Source organism: Chiroxiphia lanceolata, chromosome 2 (assembly GCF_009829145.1).
Source record: "Chiroxiphia lanceolata isolate bChiLan1 chromosome 2, bChiLan1.pri, whole genome shotgun sequence".
Taxonomy (NCBI): Eukaryota; Metazoa; Chordata; class Aves; order Passeriformes; family Pipridae; genus Chiroxiphia; species Chiroxiphia lanceolata.
Genome location: NC_045638.1, coordinates 83733755 through 83761228, shown reverse-complemented (window position 1 = coordinate 83761228; position 27474 = coordinate 83733755). Strand labels below are relative to the sequence as shown.

General features: G+C 37.7%; 1 protein-coding gene across 2 annotated transcripts; it reads left to right on the top strand.

The window, feature by feature from the left end:
* LOC116782242 (glutamate carboxypeptidase 2-like) lies at window positions 1–27462 on the top strand. Of its 2 annotated transcripts, none has more exons than XM_032678631.1 (19): window positions 1–114; window positions 1522–1630; window positions 4624–4810; window positions 5594–5695; window positions 7582–7707; window positions 9566–9752; window positions 10823–10916; window positions 12861–12959; window positions 14662–14747; window positions 15740–15859; window positions 17230–17312; window positions 17582–17645; window positions 18446–18513; window positions 20491–20582; window positions 21387–21477; window positions 21851–22115; window positions 22920–23001; window positions 24349–24441; window positions 25468–27462. In XM_032678631.1, the coding sequence occupies exons 2-19, from the start codon at window positions 1575–1577 to the stop codon at window positions 25655–25657; spliced, it is 2085 nt and encodes a 694-aa protein (XP_032534522.1). In that variant the 5' UTR covers window positions 1–114; window positions 1522–1574; the 3' UTR covers window positions 25658–27462. The 2 variants fall into 2 exon arrangements, with proteins under 2 accessions (XP_032534522.1, XP_032534523.1); XM_032678632.1 differs by lacking the exon at window positions 1–114 and adding an exon at window positions 247–277.
* The last annotated feature ends 12 nt before the right edge of the window (window positions 27463–27474 follow it).

Sequence of the window (27474 nt, the reverse complement as noted above, 5' to 3'; positions counted from 1 at the left end):
GGACATCGCTCGGCGCCGTCTCGGAGCCGGCCGGCCCCAGGGCAGCCAGCGGCCGCTTCTGGGCTGCCGTCCTGGGAGCAGCAGCGGGGCTCTTCCTCCTCGGGTTCCTCATCGGTACAGTGCAGACTAACCCTCCCTAGCGTTGAGGGCTCTTCCGGCCGCCCCCGGCCAGTCCAGCCGGGGGAGGTGACTCGGAGACGGGCCAAGGAAGGGCCGGGGTGGGGGCAGGAGCGGGCGGGTTGCCAGCGCCCGGGAATTTGTTCCAAGGGTGCCTTAGGTGAGTCCGTGCTCAGCCGGCCGACACCATCCGCCCTCTCTGCCTACCTCCCTGCCTCTCTCCGATCCTCTCTTCAGACCGGCCAGGTGCAGTCACCGAACCCCTCTGGGATTTCCAGCTCTGCCCCAGGAGGGTCTTTGTCTCTTTCACGTTGGTTTTCTGTTTACTTTTTATTAAAGTAGTCATGCTGTGGCAAGAGAGGAGGCGCTGGGTTTGTGAGGAGGGCACAAAAGACAGACCTCTCGACCCCGCTGCCTTGAAACCGCAGCAGCCCCAACTAGAACGGCAGGAGGATAAACACGGGGCTGGAGGGGCGCTGACAGGAGGGGAGAAAGAGTCTTTAATTTGATGTCCCACCTCCTCGTCCCAAACAGGCATGCCTGTGGGTTGCTGCCGCAAGAGATTTCCCCTCTCTACCTTCCTTTTAGTTTCACAGATGAATCAGGGTCAGCTTGAGGGAGGAAGGAAAACAAAAGAGCCACTTCTATTTTGCGCTGCCATTTCGTATGTACTTGGGGTTGGTGCCATTGGGAAGCCTGAATTGACTGAATTGCTCTTTCACGTAGAAAGAGCCTTTCACTGTGCCAGTGACCAGTGCCTCACTGGTACCAGCTTGTTACCCGCTTGAACACATCAGCTCTCTCATTCACACTACCCATGTAGCTGCTGCTGCATTTACACTGAACATGTCCAGTCTGACTTAAAAACAGATGTCAGAAACACTTATCTTCCTAGCCAGGTGTTCTTCTCATCACTTACTCTGCTAATGCCTGCACAGTAAGGGAAAGATTCCAAAATAAGAGGCAGACAGACCAGAGAGTGAGAAAGGAGTTATGAGACATCTGTTCCTTACAAAGAGTGCCTGTGTTTCTATGCATTTTTGTAAAGCTGCTGCCTTAGTACTGAGGTAACTGGTATGACTGACAGCATGATGTTCTGGTACTCAAGGAAGATAGGTAAGTGTCCTTAGCACCTACAGGAAAATAGCTGTGATAAGTAAATATAGTATAGTATTTTATATCCCTCAATATCTACCCATGGAAATAAATTGTCTTACCATTTGTGGGACTGACACTGCCATCACTGTGCAGCCTACATTAGGTTGTGGCTGCTTGTATGTGCTGAAGTAAAAACAGTTGGAAAATGCACAGTGAAAAGCTTATGGGGAGACCAAAGAGAAATGGTGTGTGTCATGGGAATATTGCTCTCATGTTTTTACTCTTGTATTTTTCTGTGTTGTACAGGCTGGTTTGCAAAACCTATAGAAAAGAAGACATCTCTGAGTACTCATGAGGACATGAAGACAGCATTTATGGCTGAAATGAAAGCTGAAAACATCAAGCAATTTCTTCAGTAAGCAGTTTTAGACTAGTCAGTTCAGACAAGGAAAAAAATTCAAGCTGGAAATAGCCCAAGGGTCATAGAATCACAGATTGGGTTGTGGTGGAAGGGACCTTAAAGACCTTCTAGTTCCAACCCCCCTGCCATAGGTAGGGACACCTTCCACTAGAGCAGATTGCTCAAAGCCCCGTCCAACCTGACCTTGAACACTTCCAAGGATTGGGAGTCCACAATTTCTCTGGACGACCTCTGCCAGTGCCTCACCCCCTTCACAGTAGTGAATTTCTTCCTAACATCTAATCTAAATCTCCTCTCTTTCAGTCTAAAGCCATTCTCCCTTGTCTTATCACTGCGTGCTCTTTTAAAATATCCCTCTTCAGCCTTCCTGTAAGCCCCCCTTAGGTACTGGAAGTTGCTTTAAGGTCTTCCCAGAACCTCCTCTTATCCAGGCTGAACAACCCCGAGTCTTTAAGCCCGTCTCCTTAGGAGAGGTGCTACACCCCTCTGATCGTCTTTGTGGCCTCCTCTGGACTTGCTCCAACAGATCCATGTCCTTATGTTGGGACCTCAGAGCTGAGCACAACACTTCAGGTAGGGGGTCTTGTGAGAGCGGAATAGAGGGACAGAATCTCCTCTCTCGACCTGCTGGTCATGCTTCAAACAATTCAAAACAATGGAACATGACCATATAGATACTTTAAAATCTATTAAAATTTAGTTACTGTAATTAATTTCTCAATTTCAATGACTTGGAAGCTTTAACTGCAAGTAAGGTGATGTACTTTTAGGAATCTTGTAAATGGGTTATTTTTCTCTTAGGAGAGTGTAGTATTTGTTAAAAACTTGTATTTATTCCAGTCAGTAATAGACCAGAAGTCATAGTTTCTTGATAGAAATTTACTTTCTATGTAAAGAAAGAACATCAATTATTGTATGAGTAATCAATACATTTGGATTTGCCTCAAATTCCCATCCTGATTACATAGCATAAAATTGTACAAAACTAAATTACTAAAACCCCATTTTTGGTTGGTACGATTGTGGCAATCCCACTGATTTAATTTGAAGTGCATTTGTCACGAACTATTGCAAATAAATTAACTGGAAAGTATGTTCTCTTTACTACATAACAGTCATGCCATGACTATAACATAAACATTTAAAATTGAAGACTTAGGAGTTTTAAGAGTCTTAATCTGTGTTTTGGCTCCTGCAAAGTTGGTGTTGTTAAACAGCTCTGTGAAAGGACCTCTTTCTCCCCTCTAAACTCCCTGCCTCTATGCAAACAGAAAACATTGTGCCTCATTTACTGTCATGTGGCCAGTTCTGCAGTAATATATGACAGATGTTTAGTCACTGCTCAGAACTACCAGTACAGGCATTTAACAGCTTAGAAGAAGAAATGAAGAAAAACACAATATTCAGTTAAATGGGAGTGTAATACAGGAGGATATTTTCAAATTTTCATGAAAATGTGAGACTTAAGCATTTGTAACTCTTACAGAAAACCACCATTGGCACTAAAAATAACACTCAACCATGCTCTTGGTTCAGTATGTCATCCAGAAAATGGTGCTGTCACTCTAACAGTAACTTTTAGGACAGTGTTAGTACTAGATGTTGACATTATCAGATGAACATGGTTTTATCTAGCAGCATTTGGCTGCTGAGGACTTTGGGTTTGTCTAGTTTGGGGAAAAGCAGGTTGAGTGGCAACCTCATTGCTCCTTACAGCTTCCTGAGGAGGGGAAGGGGAGAGAGAGGTGCTGGTCTCTTTTCCCTGGTGTCCAGTGATAAGACATAAAGGAATCATTCAAAGCTGCACGAGAGGAGGTTGAGACTTGACATGAGGAAGATTTCTTTACTGAGAGGGTGGTCAAACCTTGAAAGAAGCTTCCTAGAGATGCCCCAAGCCTGTTGGACCTTAACACATGCATTAACTTGATCAGCTCTGAACTGATCAGGCAATTGGACTTAAATAATTGTTGTAGATTCCTTACAACCTATTCTATTCTATTCTATTCTATTCTATTCTATTCTATTCTATTCTATTCTATTCTATGCTATGCTATGCTATGCTATGCTATGCTATGCTATCTTATGCTATTCTATTGCTCTGTGTATTGTTCTTTCAAAGTGCTTTCTTTGATGGCTTTGTTCTCAGTGGAACTCAAGAATTTAAGGTTTTCCTAATCTCATACCCCAGCACCAACTGGTGCCACACAAGCATCTATGGCGTGTTAATGGCATGATCATATGACAGAAGGAGGAAATAATGATGTCAGCCTCATTCAGCTGATGGTTTTTTCAGCTCACTTCACCACTGGGCCTTCTCAATGCTCTGGACATTTTTTTTTTTCAGACAATGGGCTGTTCACTATTTATGTCTCTTTCACTGTTTGTTATTCATGCTGCCTGACTTTTAAGTCACAAACTGTTGAGTTTTTCTGTTCCTTGTTTATAGTTGTTTACAGCAATCAGAAGTCAGTCTCTCTCGCCAACATGGCAAACTCAGAGTGAACTTTCAGACAAATCAGTATTTGTGCCAAAATTAATTAAAATAGTGGTATCCAAGGAGAATATCCAGTTAATTGCAGGTGAGGATCAGAGTAATTATGTACATTTCTAGGTTGAATACGCAAAGATGATTATACTTATTTCTTTTCTCACTTCACAATGAAAGTCTCATTGTGTATAGGAGTGCGCAGGCCTAATGTTACTCAGAAGACAAGGAGTAAAGAAAGGACAATGGTACCATCACACCATTCTTGCTATACCATGCTGCAAGGAAGATGCAAATACCTGTGCTTGCTTTGGACAGCCTGAAACCCTTTACCTCAATTTATGTATTATAAAGGCAAAAGTGTAGATACAGAGAAGCCTTGGTCCTTATTTAGCCTGGGTATATCTGATCATCTCTAGAGGATTTATTTCCAACTAGGCTAAGAGGAGTTCTGATTATGAGCTGCAATGCCTGACCTGATCGTTTCTTTCTTTTTCTCTAGCAATTTTACACAGCTTCCTCACCTAGCAGGAACAAAGGAGAATATGCATCTGGCACAGCAAGTCCAAGCTGAGTGGAAGACGTTTGGTTTGGATTCTGTTCAGTTAGTTCATTATGATGTCTTACTCTCTTACCCTGATGACACTAAGCCCAACTACATCTCAATAATTGATGAGCATGGAAACGAGGTACAGAAAACACCAGTTTTTCCAACCAGGGAACAAAATCACCATCATACACCTGGGAAGACCATGAGGGAAAGCTGTCCTCTGTTCAGTTAATATTGGGCCTGATACAAAGCACATGGAAACTGGGGGCTCCAGTTTGCTTTTATAGTTAGCATCTTTGTTTCATAATGTATGTGCTAGGAATACTAATATTTACTCTGATTCATATAGCATACTGACATATATTGATTAACGTGAATTATGTAAGAGAATTACTTCATGTAAGTCAACAGTTTTAAAATTTCTCTGTTATTTACGAAAGAGGAGAGAAACCATGGTCAACACCGTTCTTTGCATTGATTCATTATACAGTATTGATGATTTTCCTAAAATCAGTTTCTGGAAGATTAGCGTTTAGGCCCCAAAATGTACTACCACAAGAAACATGAGTTCATTACAGAATAGCTCTAGTGCATGTAGAAGCTCCAGGGATGAGGAGAATGCAAACATTTTTACCACTATGATCTAACTTGTTTTTATCTGCTGTACTGAAACCGCTTTGAGGGACCCTGTGTTCATTTATGCAGGACTCTGTGTGAAGAATGCAGATGGGATTTGTAAGATCACACATTGAACTTGCCTACTGAAAAGGCTACCCAGTGCTTGCCAAAGTTTTGGCCACTCCTCATGTAGAGCTCTAAAATCAGAGTCCTTTAAACTGCGAGTACTCATGAAATGTGTCTGAATTTTTCTTTTTTTCCATATCACCTGGTTTATGTTATTCCTTTTCTTCTTTCCCATTAGATTTTCAACACATCATTATCTGAGCCTCCTCCTCCAGGATATGAAGCTGTTAGAGATGTGGTGCCACCCTACAGTGCGTTTTCAGCCCAAGGAATACCTGAGGTAACAGTAGAAGAGTGAAAGAAACAAAAGTAGAAGCAGAAAGAGAAGTAGAAGTATGAAGAAAAGTAGAAAAAGAATCAGAGACAGAATTAGAAATAATAGAAATAGAAAAGAGTAGCATAGCACAGAATAGCAGAGAGCAACACAGAATAGTGTGAAATTCCTTAGGCTTTAGTTCAAAATGTGACGTATCACCAGTAGGAAATATGACCTAGCTCTGATGTTTTTGGGATTATTGCAATGGAGCAATGTTCAAATTAGGCGGTCATACATATGTTTAATTTTTTTCTCTAGTTTGTATCAGAACTGGATTTTATTTTTCCTTTTCCATAAAAATATGATAATAAATATTTAATATCAGCTGCTATAAGCTTCCCCATGCATATCTGTAACTGTGCATTATTTTCCATCTCGGTAAACAAATAGACTGTTATATTTACACAGGCAATGAGCCAAACCTCACTTTCAAAATGGTGCTTGCCCAAGACTTACACTGACAGGTAGCTGCACAGTTTTGAGAATGCTTGAGAAAGGCTTTTGCTAGCTTTTCTGGCTATAAAAGTGTTGCTGTGATCTGAATTTAGTGCTAATCCTATCTTCTTGTACCGGTGGTACCAGGTGATGGACTTTCTTTCATGAAGCTGGCCTGTGTAATAGGAATTTTCTGGCCTATGATCATTAGGGGATTTCAATTAATATTTTGTAAGATTAGAATTTTTTGTTGTTGTTCTTAACATTTTTCCTGTCTGAACGTAGAATAATTTAGGTTGGCAGAGCTCTCTGAGGTCATCTGCTCCAGTTTCTGCTTTTAAGTTCGATCTGACTTGGAAACCTGCTAATGCTTCTACTCACACAACCCAGTATATATCAGTCATGTACTTTCTGAATTTTGTTAATAAGCTGTCCAAGTTCAGAAAACAAAAGGTATCCTGTATTCATTTGCCTCAGATACTCAAAGGATGCTGGAGAACCGGGCAGATAATCTGTACCCTAGGATATAGGAGCAATGAGTGTTTCAAGAATTGCAATGGGAATTTCGGAACATAATGTAAGATAAAATTCGTAGGTTTTGACCTTTTATCATAAGATATCCCTGAAGAAAGATAGAATAACCTCACTGCTTTATTTAGTTTGTGGAGAGGTACAGTAAGTGATTAGATATGGGAAATGATTAAAAAAAAATTTAGAAAGCTTCAGCTTCCTTCTTTAGAAAATGATTTTATTTGAATTAAATATATGAACTTTGTTTCTGATGAAAACAATACCTAAAGGCAGATTGTCTTTTCAAAATATGGTGCTTATGTTCACTTTATTACATAATAGTTTGACAAATAGCTAGCACTGTTAGGAATAGCATTCTCCAGTGAGCTGTTGTCTGCATCTGTACTACGAACAGCACAGGAAGGAGCATGTGTATAGCTCAGCAGTAGGAACACTTCGCGGATCCATGACTCTTCTGAGTTTTTCCAGGCCAGTTTCTCTATTTTATGTTAAAAAACATTCTACTGAAAGCTAAAACTAATCTGTGGACTCTATTGCATAAAATAATATTGATCTTTACTGTGGTGTCTGTGTCCAAAATACCTCCAGCTATCCAAGACTGACACCAGTTTTAAACAGACTGTGAAGAGAAGTAAATGCCTCACTTTGAGTATTTGAGCAGAAGTCATATGTGAACATTCTCAGTTGTGCACAAAGTCTGGCAGCTTTGGATGGTAGGAGTCTATTAAAAGTCACTTGCCTACCTAGATGCCTCACGATCAAAGAATTCATGCTACAACCAGTCCTGGAGATCATTGTTCCAAATTTATAATCTTACAAGATCACATCCTCCTTTTGACATGCTCTTTGACAGTATTATTTCAAATTCTGCCTTTTTCTTTCAGGGTGAATTAGTGTACGTGAATTATGGCCGCACCGAGGACTTCTTTGAGTTAGAACGTGTAATGGGAATTAACTGTACAGGAAAGATTGTTATTGCCAGATATGGGAAGATCTTCAGAGGAAATAAGGTATTTCCTGTATATAAAAGTGTTACTTGTGCTGCCCTTCGCTTGTTTTCAAGAGACTGAAACACTTACCTAAAGAGTTCTGTAGATTTTAGTGTAACTGAGTTTTCATAGAGCTGTGTTCAAAGATGATGTTTTAGTAAAAGATAGCAAATATATATTTCATATGTGTGTAATACATTTCTAGGATAAAAGTAAATAAGTTGGAAAGTGTTTCATATTTTTATATGGCTTTACATTCTATAAATTGTTCCAAAATATCACTAACATTGTTGTACATTTTATACATTGTAATACACTTGAATTCTGAACCAGGCTGTTCTTCCCTATTGGTTCAACTGTCCTCTAAAATGTCTATATTGTATTTCTTTATAATGGTTTCTGTACACCGGGCAGAGACTATAACTATATGGAGGCTATTTTAAATTGTGTATTTGATTATTCAGTATCCCTGTCATAGATAGTAAAGGACATAATCCTTTGCATACTTCAGGCATACACTCAAGTTTTTCCCTCAACAGAGATGTAAGAAGACAGTCTTTTTTATGTATATTTGTTTCTTGTACAACAATTAGTTTGACCCTAATTTGAACAGGACTATAGTTTGTATTTTTCAGTTACCTAAGGATATCAAACACTGAATCTCCTCACTGGAATGCCACTTCTCGTTATATGCTGTTGACTAATCTTGTTGAAGCTTCTAAGTAGATAACTCACTGGTTTACATACATACCATTTTCACCAGTGAAAAGTGACATATAACTCATATTCTGGGCCAGATAATATTTTCACTAAATTGTTTACCATACCTAAAAGTAATATCTGAATGAAAAACACCTAAAAATTGAAGATATTACTATCTATGAATCTTTTCTTAAAATGAAACACAAATACCTCAGAGTTACTAATATCTAGAGGGGAAGTTTTCCTGTGGTTTGGAAATTGTATGCCCTCGTTGACACAAACAGATATGTTCATTCTTACAGTAGTATTTCTTATGACTGTTTATATACTGGAGAATTTGATAGCCTGTATAAAATCTGGAGAACTATACTGTCATTTTTCAATTTCCTAATGGTATGCAAGAATAAGATAGATGATGAAGGCAAGTACTGTATTTCCTTAAAATAAAAAAAGGGAAAAAAAGAAAGCTGTGGTGTTTCTGAATTAAATACCCAAATTTAAAACTGTTGAAGATTAGTTGTCACTCAGTCACTATCCATCACTGTCATATCTAGTAGCAAACCAGATTGGGATGTCAGAATGACATATATTATACAATAATAAAGTCACACAAGAACTCGTTTAAAACAGCATGCAGGTCAGTCCTTTTTCCATAATAAACTATGCACTCTGGAGTTAGTCTTGTTCACAGCCAAAGACAGTTTTAAGCTCTCCAATAATAATCTTCCTCTATAGTCTGAAGCCTGAGATACATTCAGGAGATCATTTAGGTAAATAAGATAAATAGAAGCCTAACTGAAAGATATGGTTGTATAGATGTGATACAGTTTTTCCCATCCATGATGTGTACATTTCAATAGTCAGTTGATTGTATTGACCTGGATGACAGAATGCAAACTCAGGTTATGTAGCAATACTGTAAAGGATGTTTTCCATGTCACTGATGTTATCTCCTAACTAAAAGTCAAAGCAACAGCAAACCTCTTACTTTCATATGGAACCTGATATCTGCATATATATTTTTCAGGAAATTTTATGGCATGAGACTTTACTTAAGCCAAGTACTGTAAAAGACCCTGAGGAAAAATCACTGTAATTTATAATACTTTCTTTTACCCCTTGAACTCTGTGGTCAAGCTATAAAGGACTGGATAGGGACCAGAGATGTGCTTTGCAGGTGAAGAATGCTGAATTGGCAGGTGCCGTGGGAATTATTCTGTACTCTGACCCGGCTGACTACTGTGCCCCAGGAGTAGACCCCTATCCAAATGGCTGGAATCTTCCAGGTGGAGGAGCCCAGCGTGGCAATGTATTAAACCTGAATGGGGCAGGGGATCCTCTGACACCAGGTTATCCTGCAAAAGGTGAGTGACTCTAGAGAAGGCATACTCTGAGGGTCTGATATCAGGAAAGGGCGGGGGGGGGGGTGTTCTTTCCCTTGTAACAAAACACTCTTTTTCTTAGTCTTTTTTGCTTTGTTTGGGTTACATGTGAGTAGGCCTTCTCTGTAAGTGGTGCATGAGAGGAAGTGAGGGTATGTTAGGCGAAACCACAGAGTGCTCACCTATATTCATTACCTTCATCTTATGCCTCCTTAGCTGCTTGAGCTATGCCTAAGTTTTTTCATTTGTCACCTAAACTAGACCATTTTGACTGAAATTCATTAAGAGCCATTCATGCCAGCACTTGAGACAGCATACCTAAGAGAGGCTGTCACCTCACGAAAAGTAGTCCTTAAATGATGGGCAATGTTGCCTCCAGCCAGCAGAACTCTAGCTGGAAGGGGATACATGTTCACAAGAGCAGCACAGCAGAGCAGATCATGGGGAAGATTCCTCGTTCCTCATGCTAGAATCAATGATCTCATAGATGAATCCCTGTTTTCTTCCCTCAAAAAGGGTCCCTGTGAATGTTGTATTAAAGAGGAAACTATTCTTTTCTGTATACGCTTTTGTCCACGTTGTAAAAATTTTCTCATTTTGTAAAATACCATGATTTCTATTTGAGCTTTGTCAGAATAAAACCTAGATTTCATTTTGTTCACAAAAACAGCAAACCAGAATATTCAGTAGTCCAGTGTATATGATTTTATCTGCATCTTGTTATCAACTGGCAAATTTGTTTTAGTTTCCAGCAGAATGTTCCAAGCATCAGACTAAGGACTCCCTCTTTGCTCTTTATCTTTATCTTAGTCTGAACTTCTTTCCCACAAAGAGAAACATTTCTGTGCAAAAGGATTTCAACACAAAAAATTAACACTATGGGAAAACCTTCATTAGTATCTCTCTGAAAACATGCAATTAATGGCAGTCCTATATCCAGGAAAGTGAAAAGATTATCCCTGACTCCGACTCCAGTGTTAGGATGGTGCTATGAACTGTACAGATTCCTTCTGAGAGTTGTAAATATGAAAATATTTGTCTTTTGCTTTCAGAATACACCTACCGATTAGACAAAATCAGTGGTGTAGGTCTCCCAAAAATTCCGGTTCATCCTATTGGCTATCACGATGCAGAGTCATTACTGCGGTAAGTGTGTGGGCAACATGAACAATTTTGAAAAGACTGTGTTTTGGAAGTTATGGGAGTATTTGAAAAGAGAGGAAAGACTTTTGTACTGTGCTCCTCCTGTAGCTGTTGAAATATGTTTTGTTTCTTATTAAGTTCTCTGTAGGAGGTAAATGTGTTATTTATTGCTACATATCAGATATACACAGAGTGATCTGGAAAGGACCATTTGTAATATATCATGGTCAGTCAAGTATACTGGAGTTGTAAAGTGCCTCTCAGTTTGAATAAAGGCAAAAATTTTCAAGACTGACCTGTCATGTGAAAAAGATCAGAAATTAAGTAATTCATTTGTCCAGGGAAGTACTTACCATGAATGTTTGATGGGACAGTATTTGTACTGTCCTCTATTAAATGAAAGCATATGCTTTCTCTCATCAGATGTGTTATGTTGTTTAAATATGATGGTGGTGAGCTAATACAAGCACACTGAGGAAACTCAGGAGTTTCATAGGGGATTTAATAGACATCTGCATGTAAGTTTACTTAATAAGTGGGCATGTGGCATGGAGACAGGCTACCAGCTTGCTGGTGGACAGCATTAAAATCCATAAGTATTTCAACAAACCAAGTAAGTTCAGTAAAAAACCCTGAAGATGTGATTGAGTTGGAAAGTGTATCATACCCCTAGAAAATGTAGCAGTAATCGTCTGTGTCAACTGTAGAGTTGCAAAGCAGGAAATGCCAGGGTTGGCAACAGTATGATGGATAAGTGTTTAGGGCAATAAGTGTATAATCTTGGGTATGTGTTTGTATAGGAGTTTTACATCACATGAACAGTCATTCTGCTCAGTTTGATGCCTCTGTTTGAGTACTGAGTCAGAAAAAAAATATCTGTCTTGGTTCTCTATGCAGATTTCTCCTGAAGTATTGAAGCTATTTATTTTTATAGGAGCAGAATTTTACTGTCTTTGGTGGTTTTGTATACCTGATGTTCATTAACACTGTCCTAATGTTTTTCCTATTTCCTCCCAAATTTCTATGGACTAATATATCTCCAAATGCTCTTTTCTTTAAAACATTCCTGTTATCACTGTTATTAAGATAACTGCTCATAATGAGAAAGGCATAGGTTAAAAAACCTCTTTTATCCACTGCCAACTAGTAGTGCTAGAGCAGATTAATATGTATAAATATGATGTAGCTAGATATTTCTCTTCAATAAGTTGTAAATAATTCTGGAACTTGTTTTTAATAATTATGAATGAAATCTAAATCTTTTTAAAATACTTTTTTTCACATTTGTCTTGAGGCATCATAACTTCTTGTTATTTCTGCTATCATATTTTTATATAAAAAATTTACTGAGGACTTGAAGACATGCTGTAGTGTTCTATGGAATAAAGCTTGACTGAAGCATGCATTTACAGTAAAAGACATGCTTTCATTTACAATCAATATATTTTGCTTTCTAAGAACAGAACATCCATCATACTTTTTAATATTTTCTTTGTTTCTCACAAGTTCATGTCAAAAATTTAAGTCCTTTAGGTGAATAAGTCTGGGTGATTGCGATCCACTGAATTACTGCATTTCCAGTTGTGTTAACAGGGAAAACATTGCCTTTGACAATGGAACAAGATCACATTTCTTCGATGTTAACCATCTTTGACACACATCAACTCTGTCTATGCTACTGGACTAAGCAGCGTCCAGGGGTAGGAACTGGAAGACAACTGTCTGTGCCGTTAAATTGTTAGAATGGCCCAAGTTGCTCTCTGCTAATTCAAATGCAAATGCAGTTCAAGATACTAGAATGTTCCAGGGACCAAAGACGCAGTTTGTATGCACTGTGGTTTTTGTGTGAATGGGACCCAACAAAGTGTGATTTCTGTTTCTTCATTTGTGTTTGGTGCTGTTGTAAGATTTCTGTAACTAATAATGATTATTTTTTTTTCATAATAGTAATATGGGAGGACATGCACCACCTGATAGTAGCTGGAAAGGAAATTTGAATGTGTCTTACAATGTTGGTCCTGGTTTCACAACAAGTTATTCTACAAGGTCAGTTTTGTTTCCTATGCTTGAGATCAGAGAAAAGACAGGTAGAGCAATAGAATTTGACCAAAGATGGAGTATTGGGTTTATTTGCATCATTCCCTTGATTTTGATCATTTCTTTGGTTGAAATACTGTCAGTGCAAAGCTTCAGTACATTTACATCTTGGTTGGATGGATATGACCTACTTGCTTTGGTTTCCAACTAGTCTTGAACCAGTTTCCTTTGAAAAGCATCTAGCCTTTGACAAACTATTTGTTAAGACTGATTTTTTTTTTGAGAACTTTTGTTGTCTTTTTTAAATTCACATGAGTCTCGCTTCTGCTCTTACCTATTGATTTATATAAAACAGTATTAACCTACAAATTAGGTTTTCCAGAAGAAGAGCTTAAATTGCAACGTCGTTTCTATTGCTTCAGATTGTTTTTAAACTGAATTAGTAATTGCAGTTTAGGACTAAAGTCAGTGTGTTTCCATATTGTCTGAGTACAATGTACTGACTTATTATAAAGTGTTTGACTCCATATGAACTTCATATGACTATTGTTCATACTGAAATTCATATGAACTCTTTAGGCTGAGTTGTTACACCTCCAGTTGTGTTACAGGTAAACAGCTCTTGATGTTGTAGATTAAGTCTCTTGATGTAACTCTGGTTGTCTGATTTTCGGCTGTCTGAGGTGCCACAGTAGTATTGACTGTGCTGAAGTGTGGTGGTTTTGGCTGGGGTAGAGTTAATTTTCTTCACAGTGGTTGGTATGAGGCTGTGTTTTGGATTTGTTATGAACACAAGGTTGATAATAGAGATGTTTTTGTCATTGCTGAGTAGTGCTTGCACAGAACCAAGACCTCTTCTGCTTTCTGTACTGCCACACCGTTGAGGAGATTGGGGGTGCAGGGGAAACTGAGAGGAGACACAACCGGGACAGGTGACCCCAACTGACCAAAGGGATATTCCACACCGTATGACATCATGCTCAGTATATAAAGTGGGGGGAAGAAGGAGGAAGGGGGAGGGACATTTGGAGTGATGGTATTTGTCTTCCCAAGCAACTACTACACACGATGGGACCCTGCTGTCCTGGAGATGGCTGAACACCTGCCTGCCTATGGGAAGCAGTGAATTGATTTCTTGTTTTGCTTTGCTTGTGTGCATGGCTTTTGTTTTCCCTATTAAACTGTCTTTATCTCAACCCCCAAGTTTTCTGGCTTTTACCAGAAATTCTCTCCCTGATCCTGCTGGTGGCAACAAGCAGCTATGTGGGGTTTGGTTGCTGGCTGGGGTTAAACCATGACATGGAGTCAGTCAGTTCTGATTTACACCAACCTCTGGAATACTAGAACTATTTACCTTTTCAACATTAGATGGTTTTCATTTTTCTTTCACTCTTCTAAATTTAAAAATTAACTACTAGTAAAAAAAATCTTTGAATTTGGGGTTCTGATCCTGTTTGTCTGTATAAATCTTATTGACATCAGAAATATTACATAGCTATCAAGAGCTGAATGCTCTTCTCATTTGCACAGGTATAAATCCAGAAAAAAAACTCCACTGAAATATTTTCAGACCTACCTTAGTTTAATAGAGGTTAAAGTTGGTCAAAATGCTTTCCTTATCATTCATATTTATACTTCTGAAAGGTGTCAAGATGTTTTATTGTCTAATCTGGTGGATTTTTCTCTTTGTATTTTCTTTCCAATACACTAGAAAGGTGAAAATGCACATTCATAACAACAACGAAATAAGAAGGATTTACAATGTGATTGGTACTATCAGAGGCACAGTGGAACCAGGTAAAATCATTTGTCTTCAGCGTAATGTGAGTGAGAAGTGACCTCTACATACACTTCACAGTTACAAGGGGGACGTGAAGAATATAGTTTTCTCTGAAATATTGCACTACATGGTCATTGATGTTGAAATGTTTATTGCACCAGGTTTCATATGGTTCAGGGTATGTCAGCACTTTCACTGTGAATGCTGATTTTCAAGGGAGAGTCCAATATGGAAAATATTTGTCTTCAGGCAAATAACTTTGCAATTGGAAGAATATTCTTAAGTGGATATTCTTCCCTGCTAAACACAGGAACGGATTTTGCATTCCATCTGAAGATACTATATCCACCACTATTGACTTTTTGTCTGTCCTATAGTCTCTTGTGACCAGTGTGATTTTATACTCAAAAAAACCCCCAGATAGATAGATATCCCTAGGATGATGATAACAGCATTTATCTTGTAGCTGCAGCACTCACCTTGTGCCTGAAACACAACTGTTAACCATATTATAGTAGCACAGAAATCTATTCTGACTTTGATCTTAATAATCACATCTCTGTCATGATTTGAACAACACTTTTTATGGTTGATTATATAAATTCAGAGAAATACTGCATTCAGCATGCCCTAATGTTGTGAATTTGTGTGCTGTACAGATATAATTAGTGGATCAGCTTCACCATGAAACATGCTACTGTAAAATGCGGAGAGATGCTTCTATCTTTAGAGAAAAGCTGCAGTATTTCTAATAATAGAAGTAATGCTATGGAATTTAAGAGGTTTTAGTCTTGTGGGATTCAGTTATTCTGCTTGACAAATTCTCTAGCATTGACTGAAAAATACAGAAAAATGTCTTTGGAGATTTAAAATGTGTTTTGCCTTTCTGTCATGTATATTACAAAATCTCTGTTGCCTGATACATATATGGAAAGGAATTACTTCAAATTAACAGCTCTATGACAAGAAAAAAGTTTTCTTAAGTAAACCTCCAAAATAATTTCTCCAGACAGATATGTCATCCTGGGAGGCCACCGCGACTCATGGGTATTCGGTGGCATTGATCCTCAGAGTGGGGCAGCTGTGGTTCATGAGATTGTGAGGAGCTTTGGAAAACTGAAAAAGGAAGGTAATAAAGCTCATCAAAGTAACTGCTTTCAGCAGTGCCTATTGATTTCACGGAGATTTAAACATATGCTTAAAATTAAACACGTCTATCTCACTGATGTCTAGAATAAACCATGCTGCTCTGTAGATGTTATCTAATTACAGTTACAACTTTGAGAGGTACTTCTACTCAAGAGAAAGTACACCCAGAGGGAAACAAAACACAAAATGGGGAATGCTGAAATAAACATGATGTTCAGGTACAATTGATTACTGTGTGTTTGGGGATGGTCAGACTGGATGTTTCAATGGTCTTATAAAACTGATACAGTCATGGACTGATAAAGGCTTCATGAAGGCAACACTGAGAACTTTCTCAGCACTTAACTGTGGCTTGCAGACAGACTCAAGAATAAATAAAGGATGTCTGTCTAATACAGAGAATGAGCTGTGCAAACGTAGTAGGAGGTAATGGTTAAAAATACCTCATGCTCAGTTGCATTAGAATAGGAACAAATGTCAACTGCACCAAGCTTCTGCTCCTGTCAGAGCAAATGCTGTCTCCTTATCTGACATTCCATGGAAAGAAGCTCTGACAATGCAAATACCGTGCTAGAGAAGCGTTCATTGCCTACACATTACACTTAAAGCTTATTGACATTTAGTTTTCGTTCCATTTCTCCTGGTTATTGGATATCAGGGGAAGCTGTCTTTGGAATTCAAACTGGAAAAAAAATTAAAAATTAAAAAAGAAAGGAAATAAAAGATGAAAAGTTTCCAGTAGCTTCAAAGAAAACTTAGGGCTGAGATACAGAGGCGGGGCAATAGAGCCTGTTCTGTTTGTCCTGAGTTTAAATCAGATGCAGAACTTCAAGTGAAAGATCTTTCTTTTGAAGGTGATCTTTCAAAGTTACAGGGAATTCCTTAGGTTTTAAAATCTGGCATTTGGAAGACAAGTCAAAGAAATTCAGTAATAGATATGAAAACATGCCACTTTTCTGTCAAGGTAGACTCTGGTATACAATGTATACTAAACTGAACGGAGTAAAAAGGGTAAAAAATCTTTCTTTCAAGAATTTTTGCACAGCACATTATTTTTCCTTGGTCAGAGTTTTAAATTTTAGAAAATTTTCTTGAAATTAAACTGAGAGACAAGAAAGAATACATTATTTGGCACAATATTGAAGTAGAGGTGAGATTGCTACAATAATGAATCATTATTATGTTAGGTTACTGAACTTGGTGTTAAAATTCCTTAAACATGTCTCTTTCCCCACAGATCATGATACAAGATGAGATCTCCCAAACTGGCATTTGTTTTCACATTAGTTATCATGCAAAAAACCAGCCTATGTTTTGGTAATATAGTTTTCATGGTCTTTCATTGTGCAGGATGGAGACCAAGGAGAACAGTGATATTTGCAAGCTGGGATGCAGAGGAATTTGGCTTGTTAGGATCAACAGAGTGGGCTGAGGTAAACCAGTAGTGTTCTAAAAGAAATGTGCATGATGTCTGCTCTTTGAAAAATCTGTACTAGAAAGTAGCACTTCTTTCCTCCTTCCCCCTCTTTTCCTTGCGCACACATTCTCTCTTTCTTTCTTTAGTTTCCTTTTGAATGTATATGTACTTCTCCATGCAGTATATGATGTCTTTCTATGAAACAACTGTTTGTTTTGTGAGTCGGAAAAGAGTTCTGGGGGAAAAAAGTTTGTTAGCTTTTTCTTCCTTTTTTCTTTCTCATAGGAAAATGCCAAAGTATTGCAAGCACGAGGAGTGGCTTATATCAATGCAGATTCTTCAGTTGAAGGTACATGGTTTAGACTTGTGTTTTACAGAAATAGTGATGGTATAACCGGGAGGGATTTTGCCTGGAGATTCATTAGACCTTCAATGTGATCATTTTGTTGCATTAATTCAGAAGTGGATATGGGGACAAACTGTCACCTGGGATCATAAAGTATCCTTCAAATATTCCTGTTTTTTCCCTTACAGTAGCTACACTATTTGGGAAGTCATAGGGAGAGACAAAAAGTGTTGTGGCCCTGAGTTCTATGGCAACTCTTCAGAGTCAGCTTCTCTTCTTACAACATGCATAATAATCACAGGGACATAAGAAAAGCTCTGAAGAATTTCTTCAAAAGCTGGGCTGAAATTCATCATAACCAATACAAATGCACTGACAAGATCACAGGCAGACTCTTCTCCCAGGCAACCAGCAGTAGGACAAGAGGGCATGGTCTTAAGCTGGGACACGGGAGGTTTTGATTGAATATTAGGAAAAAATTTTTTACAGAGAGAGTAATCAGACATTGGAATGGGCTGCTCAGGGAAGTGGTGGATTCACCAGCCCTGGTGGTTTTTAAGATGCGACTGAATGTGGCACTTAGTGCCATGGTCTAGTAACCACGGTGGTGGTGGATCAAGGGTTGGTCTTGATGATCTTGGAGGTCTTTTCCAACCTAGTTGATTCTATGATTCTATGATTCTCAGCTTGCTCCTCATTAATAGTGTAGCTTTCCAGTCCCTTACTTATTAACAAATAATGGCATGAGGTTTCAGCTGAGTGGAAGTTCCTTCTTCAAATAAATAGTTTTTCCTGTTTTTCAGGAAACTACACACTGCGAGTGGATTGCACACCACTGATGTACAGTCTGGTGTACAGTCTGACTAAAGAGGTAATATCACTTGAAATTTTTAGCCAGTATGTTCAGTGCTCACTCAGCTGATGGAGCTCTGTCTATAAAATGTGGTGTCAGATATATCTTTTCTGGCTGCAGTATCCCTTTTAGGTCAATAGGTAAGTAATTAGAGCTTTTTCCCAGAAGGGCCAAGGGGATTTCAAGCTCATATCTTTAAATTATTAGCTATTCGGGATTAAGGGATTTTGCCACTTCTCCTGTGAAAGCATTCCTTCTATGAACAAAAGAATGAAAGAATGCTGTGAACCAGAGGACAGAAATAAGCACAAACCTGGCTGCCCAGATCAACTACTAGAGTGCTCATGGTAATGGGAGACTGACTCCCTTTAGGCAGGGGAAGAAATTAGTCCTACTACTGTATTGTTTTTGGTATGACATGCCAGGTTTGGTCAGTGTGCTCAGCTTCAGTGTACCCTGTTAGTTATTCATTGGCACTGACCATGATGCTCTCACACATATTTGTGTGGCATATAAAATTAAGAGGTAGGGACCTTTCTCTTAATAGGTAGGGACCTTTCTCTCTAGGAAATAGGCTCACCATCTTACATGTAAGATGTTCCTTGCTTTGGGAGTGGGTCTTAGAGGCTGTCATTTTGTTTCTGGGGTATTTTTCCTGTTCAACTATATTAAACAATGAACATTTAATTGGTCTTTTTGTGTGTTTAAATGCATATATAATATACATTCGTCTACTATATATATTCTATAAATCTACTTTATCTGTTTTCGTCTGCTGTATATATTTAGTCATCTGGCTTTTCTAGCGCTGATAATTTATTGTCTCTTGAAACTGGCATTAGACTGGTACAAAAGTAAAGAAAAGGTAGTAAATCATTATAATAATTTTCTGGCAATTAAAGTACAACAACTAAAATGTAACTGTAAAAATCAAGTGCCCAGATAAAGGTATTTCTGTCATAAACTGCAGAAGAGCTGATCACCTGCAGTTCCCATGGTAACCTGTGCTAAATGCAAGTCTTCAGAACTGTCAGAAAATCAGGTCAGTAGGGTCTCAGTTTGGACAGCAAGAGCCATCATTAGAATGTTGACCTAAATACCAGTGAAAATGGTTGCATTGCATAACCCTTCCTCAAGCTGGGAAGCAACAACAGAGGCTGATGAATGCATATAACCACAGCTTGTTGGTAGCTGATGTCTGAAGAGAATGCTGATCAGGAAGCATGTCCCATGTGATCCCATCCAAAGTTAATCTGGTAAAAAGTCTTATAACTGTAATACCAACAATTAGCTTAATGGACACAACTCCAAATATATTAGTTTTAATTTGGTTCCTATTCTTAGGTAGTTATATATATATTAATAGTAGAAGACATATTAATAATCTTTAATAGATTCAAGATAATAAAACCTCAGCATTCCACTGATATAAAGGAAAGATGATGCTCAGTTACCTTCAAAGTAGTCAGAGTGATAGGAATGAGCTTTAGGATAATTGTGATTTATATACCTCTCTAGCAGTTATGATGACATAAACACCAGGTACTGTGCACTTTGCCCTTCTAAGGTTGCTTCTGCATTCATAAACATAATTTTTGTGAACTAAAATGAGGTAGAAACAGTTTTGAATTAAAGTAAGACAAAATTGAAATTTCTTTCCCAAGTAAAGCCAGAAATTTTGTTCTGTGAGGGATTGTTTTGTTGAATATTTAAATTAAATAGCTGAAAATCTCATAAAGAAACATCAGAATGTAAATATTGACCTGAAATGTTTTCCTTTCCTTGTGTTTTCTTTCGTCTAAAATTACTTATGTTTTAGAAAATAAATTATTCCTCTGGAAAATGCTATGCATCTGAAGTGTTAAAATGGAAATGAAGAAGGGTTGAGGGACTTAAGACTGTGACTTAGTCATTGCCCAAAGTCTTTTGTGTGAGGACAGGTTGTTGATTTGTTGCTTGGTAACATTTAAAATTGTACCCTTTGTCTTCTTCTAGATACCAAGTCCTGATGAGGGTTTTGAAGGAAAATCTCTTTATGAGAGCTGGTATAAAAAAAATCCATCAAGAGAATATAAAGAGGTCCCTAGGTCAGTGAAAAAAGAACATAAATTATATACCAAATGTTATTTTAACTTGTATAATGTGGGTTTTAAAGAAATACCCATTTGAAAAGCTGAGTGCTTAAAAGAAATGGTGTGTTTCTGATCTGGTATAAATTTCAGTTTTATTGATTGCAGCTGGTATGCTATTGTACAATAGTGTTGTGAACCTGCCTTTGTGGATGAACAGAAGGCTTTATATATGAAAAGTGTTCTTGTAGTTTATAGAGATTTAGACAAATAAGAGCAGTGTGCACAAGCCAGTGGCAGGCACACAAGATGCTAACTCAGCAGCTTTCCCTTGCATTTGCTTCCAGTCTCCTGGAAGGCCTCTGAATTTGGGCGGCTGCGGGGCACGTCAGGCAGGATTTTACAACACTGTCCTTCAAATTTACCAGGGGTGTCTATAGAATCTCAATGACTGATTTTATTCTATGAAGCCATGCTGATACTTCAGTTGAGAGCTTGGGATAGTGGAAGTTCAGCAGGAGGAAGATCATTGATTCTTGTCAGTGATAAAAGACAGTGAGTGAAATTCTCCTCCTGAGAGCTGGATATTTCTGACCCTGAGAATGATTACGTTGCTATTCCAAGAATGCAACTGATGTGATGCATGTAATGTGGGTGTCAGAGGCAATTCATGTGTAGTGACAAAAGGATCATACTAGGAAAAGACTGTGTAGTGTATAGTGACCAACTGCTGAATAAATAATTGACACGGTACTTGGAAGCAAACGAAAATTATACTTTAAGTATTGTCACTCAAGATATTTTCCTCTTTCTTGTTAAAAGAATAAATAAACTGGGTTCTGGCAATGACTTTGAAGTCTTTTTTCAACGTCTTGGCATTGCTTCAGGCAGAGCACGTTACAGTAAAAATTGGGTAAGTCTGTATCTTTATAATTTGTAATTTAGTCTCCCCTGTAACTGCCTCAATAACATCACCTGTAGTGGAACCATTTAAACTGCCAGCTTTTTGGGATAGTTCAGTTTAGCGTGTCAGAATGGTATCTAATTACTAGAACTCTATGTGCTACCTCAATACAAATATGTAATAAATAAGAATGTTCAACTTGGTATCAGTCAGACAAACTTGACTTTAAGAACTTAACTTTACTGTGCCTTGAATCCCACAGCAAATGTTTACAAGCCACACTGAAGTATCCATAGCTGAATAATAGTTTTGTTTTGTAAGCCACACTGAAGTATCCATAGCTGAATAATAGTTTTGTTTTGTTTTGGTATTTTTGTTTCAGAACATAGAAAAATACAGCAGCTATCCAGTTTACCACAGTGTCTATGAAACCTATGAAATTGTGGAGCAGTTCTATGATCCCACTTTCAAAAATCATCTGACAGTAGCTCAGGTACGGGGAGGGCTGGTGTTTGAATTGGCCAACTCTGTTGTGCTTCCTTTTGACTGCAGAGATTATGCGTCAGCTGTGAGCAACTATGCTCACATCATCTATAATTTGTCAAGGAATCATGAAGATGAACTGGCAACATACAACGTATCCTTTGGTATGTACAGTCTTTCATCACACTCCTCCTCCATTAATGCTAGCAGTGCCTTATAGTAATGTATGTCTTGGTCATGGCCTGGTATTTACTTTGTGCTGTATGAACAGTGAATAAAACAAGAGCCACACCCTCCAAGAATTTGAAATGTGAATATTTTGTCACTAGTGTGCCTATGTAGAGAATATGCCACTGCCCAATAGAGCTAACACTTACAGTTGCATGTGCTTTGACCTGTGTATCCACCAATGTTGACAAAAATGTATCGTTGTCTTGGTTCCTTAAAAATAATCATACTGCCTTGCAGCTTATAGTGCTGGATAATTCTCTGCCTCAGAAGCCTCTGTTTTATTGACAACATTATATTGTATTCAGTTTAGGATTTAGCTGCTAATGACCAATATCAGCTACATGCATGCACATGCACACACACTCACACATATACTCTGTCTGTGCGGAGGGACATAACAATAAAACACAGGTTGCTGGGGCTTATAAAATCTCAAGACTTATGAACAGTCTGGTTCTGGCAGTCCACAATCCAGTCGTTGATATTTCTTTATATTCTTCAAGTAGCAAATAATAAACAATAGTCACAAAAGTGCTAATTTCTACTGTCTCTAAGGCAGGTTTTGACACAGAATTATATATTTTTTAATGTAGGAATATGGAGTCATCTGATTTTCCTTCACCGACACTTAATAGATCATGATTACAGTGAAAGATAAAGCTTTAATTTGTAGAATGTTATTTGTTAAATTATGTCTTCAGAATATGAAGGTAATTGCTTCCTTCCTGCTCCTCCAGATGCTCTCTTTTCAGCTGTGAAGAATTTTACAGAAGCTGCTGCTAGCTTTCATGAGAGACTGCAACAAATAGATATCAATAAGTAAGTTTAACTCCTTTTTTTTCCAGTCAAATGCTACATGTAGTCCTCTGAGCTCAGAGGACGCAGTCACTTGGTACCACTTAATGGAAAAAAGATAAAAAAGAAGCTGTATTTGGGGCAAGCTTTTCGATGAGCTTTCAAGAAGTTTTATATACCCCCTATGCCAAAAGGCTTAATTTGCATTTGACTTAATTTGTAATTTATTCCTTGTAGGCCATGCCCAGAATGACAAACCAAGCTTCGTTTTGTATATACATATGTGTATGTTACAATTCTTGGGAAGAATCTAATCTAGCCATATGCTTACCCTTATGGAACACTGACTGAGAATAAAAGCCATCTTTTTAATGGCAGCACCTTTCAAGATAAATGAGTTAACAATAATTTCTTATGTAAAAGATGACATTTATGACATGTGACATGTATGTGACATTTTCAAAATGGTTTTATTGGTGGATGGCCTAAATCTAAGTTTTAATTCAACTAACCAGTTTCAATTTCTGTTTGCACCACTGTAAACTTGAAAAAATTTTATTGATGGTAGTAGAGTTACTCCAGGCTTACGGTGGTATAAATTTTACCATTTTTTATTGATGAATGCTTTCAAAGCTCTACAGTAAGTTTGATGTAAACTACCAAGCCCACATATTTTCACTATAATCTTCTTCATTTGTTTGTTCACTATAATCTTCTTCATTTTATTTGTTAAGCATCAGTAGTATGCTCAGAGCTATTCAAAGTACACACACACAGATGGTCTCTGCTCTAGGGAATTTAAAATCTACCATCAAAAAAACACAATTCTTGGATGACTCAAGAGTTGGTTCTAACATCACAAGGTTACTTTTTTTCAGATGTGATTTTACAACAAATGCAATTTTATTGAAGTAATTTGTGGCTGGTTGGCTTTGAGGGAAATAGAGTCTTTAGAAAACTTTTGTACAAAAGAAGAGAACGGTCTGCTTAAGTATCCTCATGGAAAGGAGATAAAGGAGTAAGATGCAACATGAGAGAAAATACCTGAAATTGTCTTCTTTGACATTATTACTTGGCCTTAAAAACAACTTTAAGAGACTTTCAGGTTGTGAACCAAACTGTCTCACAATAGATCAGCATAATTCTTCTTTGCAGGTTAGCTGACATGGGCTTTTTTGGGCTACTCTTTAAGTTCAACATCGTGGATCTGTTGCCTAAAATCGAAGACATAATTCTTTGGACAGTGTTAGTGTAGAAACACTGTTAGTATAGAACACTGCCCTTCATAAATCCAGAGACGTGAATACTGGGGCACAGGATTAAGAGCAAGTCAAGCAGTCTGTAGCTAACATATTCCTTTTTTCTTTTTAGCCTACTTGCTGTCAGATCACTAAATGATCAGCTCATGTTTCTGGAAAGGGCTTTTATCGATCCTCTTGGATTACCTGGAAGGCCGTTTTATAGGTGAGAAATGGTTACTTTTCACTTTCCTCCTGGAATACCCTATAAGAATTCTGTTAAGATTCACAGGTGTCTAAATAGAGTTATAATGATTTTATTCAACACAGTAAAAGTAGATTAAACAGAACAAATAAGGTTAAAAAGGGAAAACGATACTGGGGAAAACTTCAGTGAGATACATTATACAGAATGAGTAAGAGTCTTGTTGGAAACCTATTCAGATCATTTCTGTTGATTTCACTGGCTTCTAAACAGATCTAAAGTTAAGCCCTGGTCTCATTTCAAGTAATTTTAGTGGTAAAGAGTCTCTAGGAAGTTGTTATTATTTGAAAGTGAAATACTGTATAATTCAAGTACTACAGTTTGATCAATTATAAGAGAACAGTCATGCTAGCAAATGCAGTGTGGAGGGCAACACTACAACAGCAGTGAAGGGAATTCAGTGGTCCTCTCATCCAGTTCAAGAGGTAAATCTTATCTGAGAGGCAGTCAAATCAAGTCTAGGTTTTTGATCCTTTTACCAGCCCGCATAATTCAGAACAGTAATCTTTCCACTAAAAAATTCCACTAAAAACTAATTGCAGAAGGAGAAATTAAGATCTACAATCCTTGTACCTCTCATAGCTTATGATGAAAAATATGTTGAGAACAGTCTTTTGTTAAAGCATTGGCTTTCCTATCTCAAAGCATACCTGTATCTGTTGGAGACTGTGTATATCTTTGAGAAAATAAGCTGGCTTTTTTTTAATCTTTTAATTTCATCTAAAATGAGGGAAAGGAAAATACTTGACTCAATTTTATCTCAAGTAGCTAGAAAGTTCTGGAATTCACATGGCATAATGTAGCTTATGTTACTTTCTTGCTTCATAGACTATAGCTACTATTGCTGCAATAATCTTATTTATTTACATCCTAAGTGTCAAGAGTTTAACAGATGGTATAGAAACAGACTAGTTTTATCCAGAAAATTGTATGTTTTATTTTTCTAATGCAGAATATTGCTATTTTTCCCCTTCGTCTTCCCTGCAGACATGTTATCTTTGCTCCAAGCAGCCATAACAAGTATGCAGGAGAATCTTTCCCAGGAATCTATGATGCCATGTTTGATATCGAAAACAAAGCTGATCAGCATGAAGCCTGGGAAGAAGTGAAGAGGCAAATTTCCATTGCAGCCTTCACTGTACAGGCAGCAGCAGAAACACTGAAAGAAGTAGCTTAAATATCAACAACATAATCATCAGTGAAGACAAAATACAGAATTTTGCAAGAAGTTTTAAAAATGGATCATTGAAAAACACTAGGAGGATTATTACAAAGAATACAAAATAAAAAAAAAATCTTGTTCTTTGCAAATAATATACCCAAGTGGAATGCATTTAGCAGTGTTAACAAGGTAACGTACTCCATTCCGAGAGCTCAGGATTTAGATATCTTCTGAAGTGAGGGTGAAAAAGTTTCAGGTTTTCTCTGAGCTTTGTATTTTAAGAATTGCTAATCACTGGATTTATTTTCAGAGCTTTGAATTTTGCTAGCTCGATTATTATAGCAGTCTTCATAGTGCCTCAGGAAAACAGAATTAATTTCATGTTTCTATCAGTTGATAATTTTGTTGTTGACTTTTTATTATTTACCTTGGGATTGTATCATTCTACTCCAAGACAGACATTTCAGCCCTCCTTTTACACAAAGACTCATGTATGAAAATGGGAAAACTGTGACATACCATTTGCGGGATGTATAATGATCATAACAAGTTTTGGGCAGCCAGCCCAGAATACTCATCCATGACATTCTTCTTCTCACATGCTGAACCTTGAAGCTGTTTGCAAATAAATTTAAGCAAGAAGCTTTCTAGTCACTGGAGTAAAAACAAGGCAGACATATAGTCATCTTACAAAATGTCTTTTGAGAAGATGACCTTCTTTTATCCAAAATCTACCCTTGATATGCCTTGTCCATATAAAGTTGTTTTTAATATGAAGACAATTAGAAGCAAAAAAAAAATTCATCATGTCCTTAGTTTGAAAGGATACAAAATTATTGCCATTTTGTAAAGTCTCTATTTCTGATTTTGGTGTGCTGCTTACTCTTATGATGGACTGCTTGAAAGATCACAATGAGGCAACTGAGATCAGACAGAGAAGACTCAGAAAATCAGATCCCTTCATCCAACATTCTGCCCTGGAGGATTATTAACCTCTTACACAGCTAATATTTTGTGTGATAAAAACATTCTACTCCCTAAATAATTTCTTGCTGTCAGTCTTCTATGGAGTCTAGATTTAGCCACTGGAGTTCTATTCGTCAGAGGCTATTCAAGGCAAAAATGGCTGGTGTCATAACTGGACAGCAAATGCCAAAGCCTATGTAGCTAATTACTGAAGCTACCTGATTTTTAGTCAGCTATGCAAACCATATGTCAAAATATATGCATGGATGCATATGCAGCTGTCCTTTTCCTATATATGTCACTAGGATTATGACTTCTAAGCAGAAAGCATAAAATGAAAGAGTAGTTGCATATGCACTGAGAAATGTAATTTCACATAACTCAGTTACTAGGATAATACAAAGAAGTAAGGGTCATATTTCGCATTTATGAACAAAATCAGACCAACTGACATTTGTCGACAAATAGAGACATCTAGTTCCTGCCAGACAAGTGGAGAACAATGGTTAAATAAATAATATGCATTCAAAGCAGACAAGTGGAGAATAATGGTTAAATAATAAGTAATATGCGTTAAAAGCAGTGTCAATAAATTCTTGCAAACATTTTAGCTGCACTGAGAAATATGTACAGTCCATTGATTCTTAGAGTTCAAAAAAAAAGTCTGAACTAGCCATATGAGCATGGAAGTATATGCTTTGAAGGAGTCTAGTAAGGACAGGCCAGATACAGGAATAGCTCCTTTTTAAGCCAATGTATTTTTTGTTAGATCTGCCAAGATATCTCGGGAGCATAGCTGTTACCTAACTCGAGCCCTGAATGTGAGATCAATTAAATTAAAGAATCTGGAAGAAGTGAAGTGAAGT

Bases quoted from the DNA above. Each gene is read 5' to 3' on its own strand.
- LOC116782242 (XM_032678631.1), top strand. From the start codon at position 1,575: ATGAAGACAGCATTTATGGCTGAAATGAAAGCTGAAAACATCAAGCAA. The intron at 21,478-21,850 runs GTAAGTCTGTAT...TTTTTGTTTCAG, and splicing joins CACGTTACAGTAAAAATTGG to AACATAGAAAAATACAGCAG. The intron at 23,002-24,348 runs GTAAGTTTAACT...TTTTCTTTTTAG, and splicing joins CAACAAATAGATATCAATAA to CCTACTTGCTGTCAGATCAC.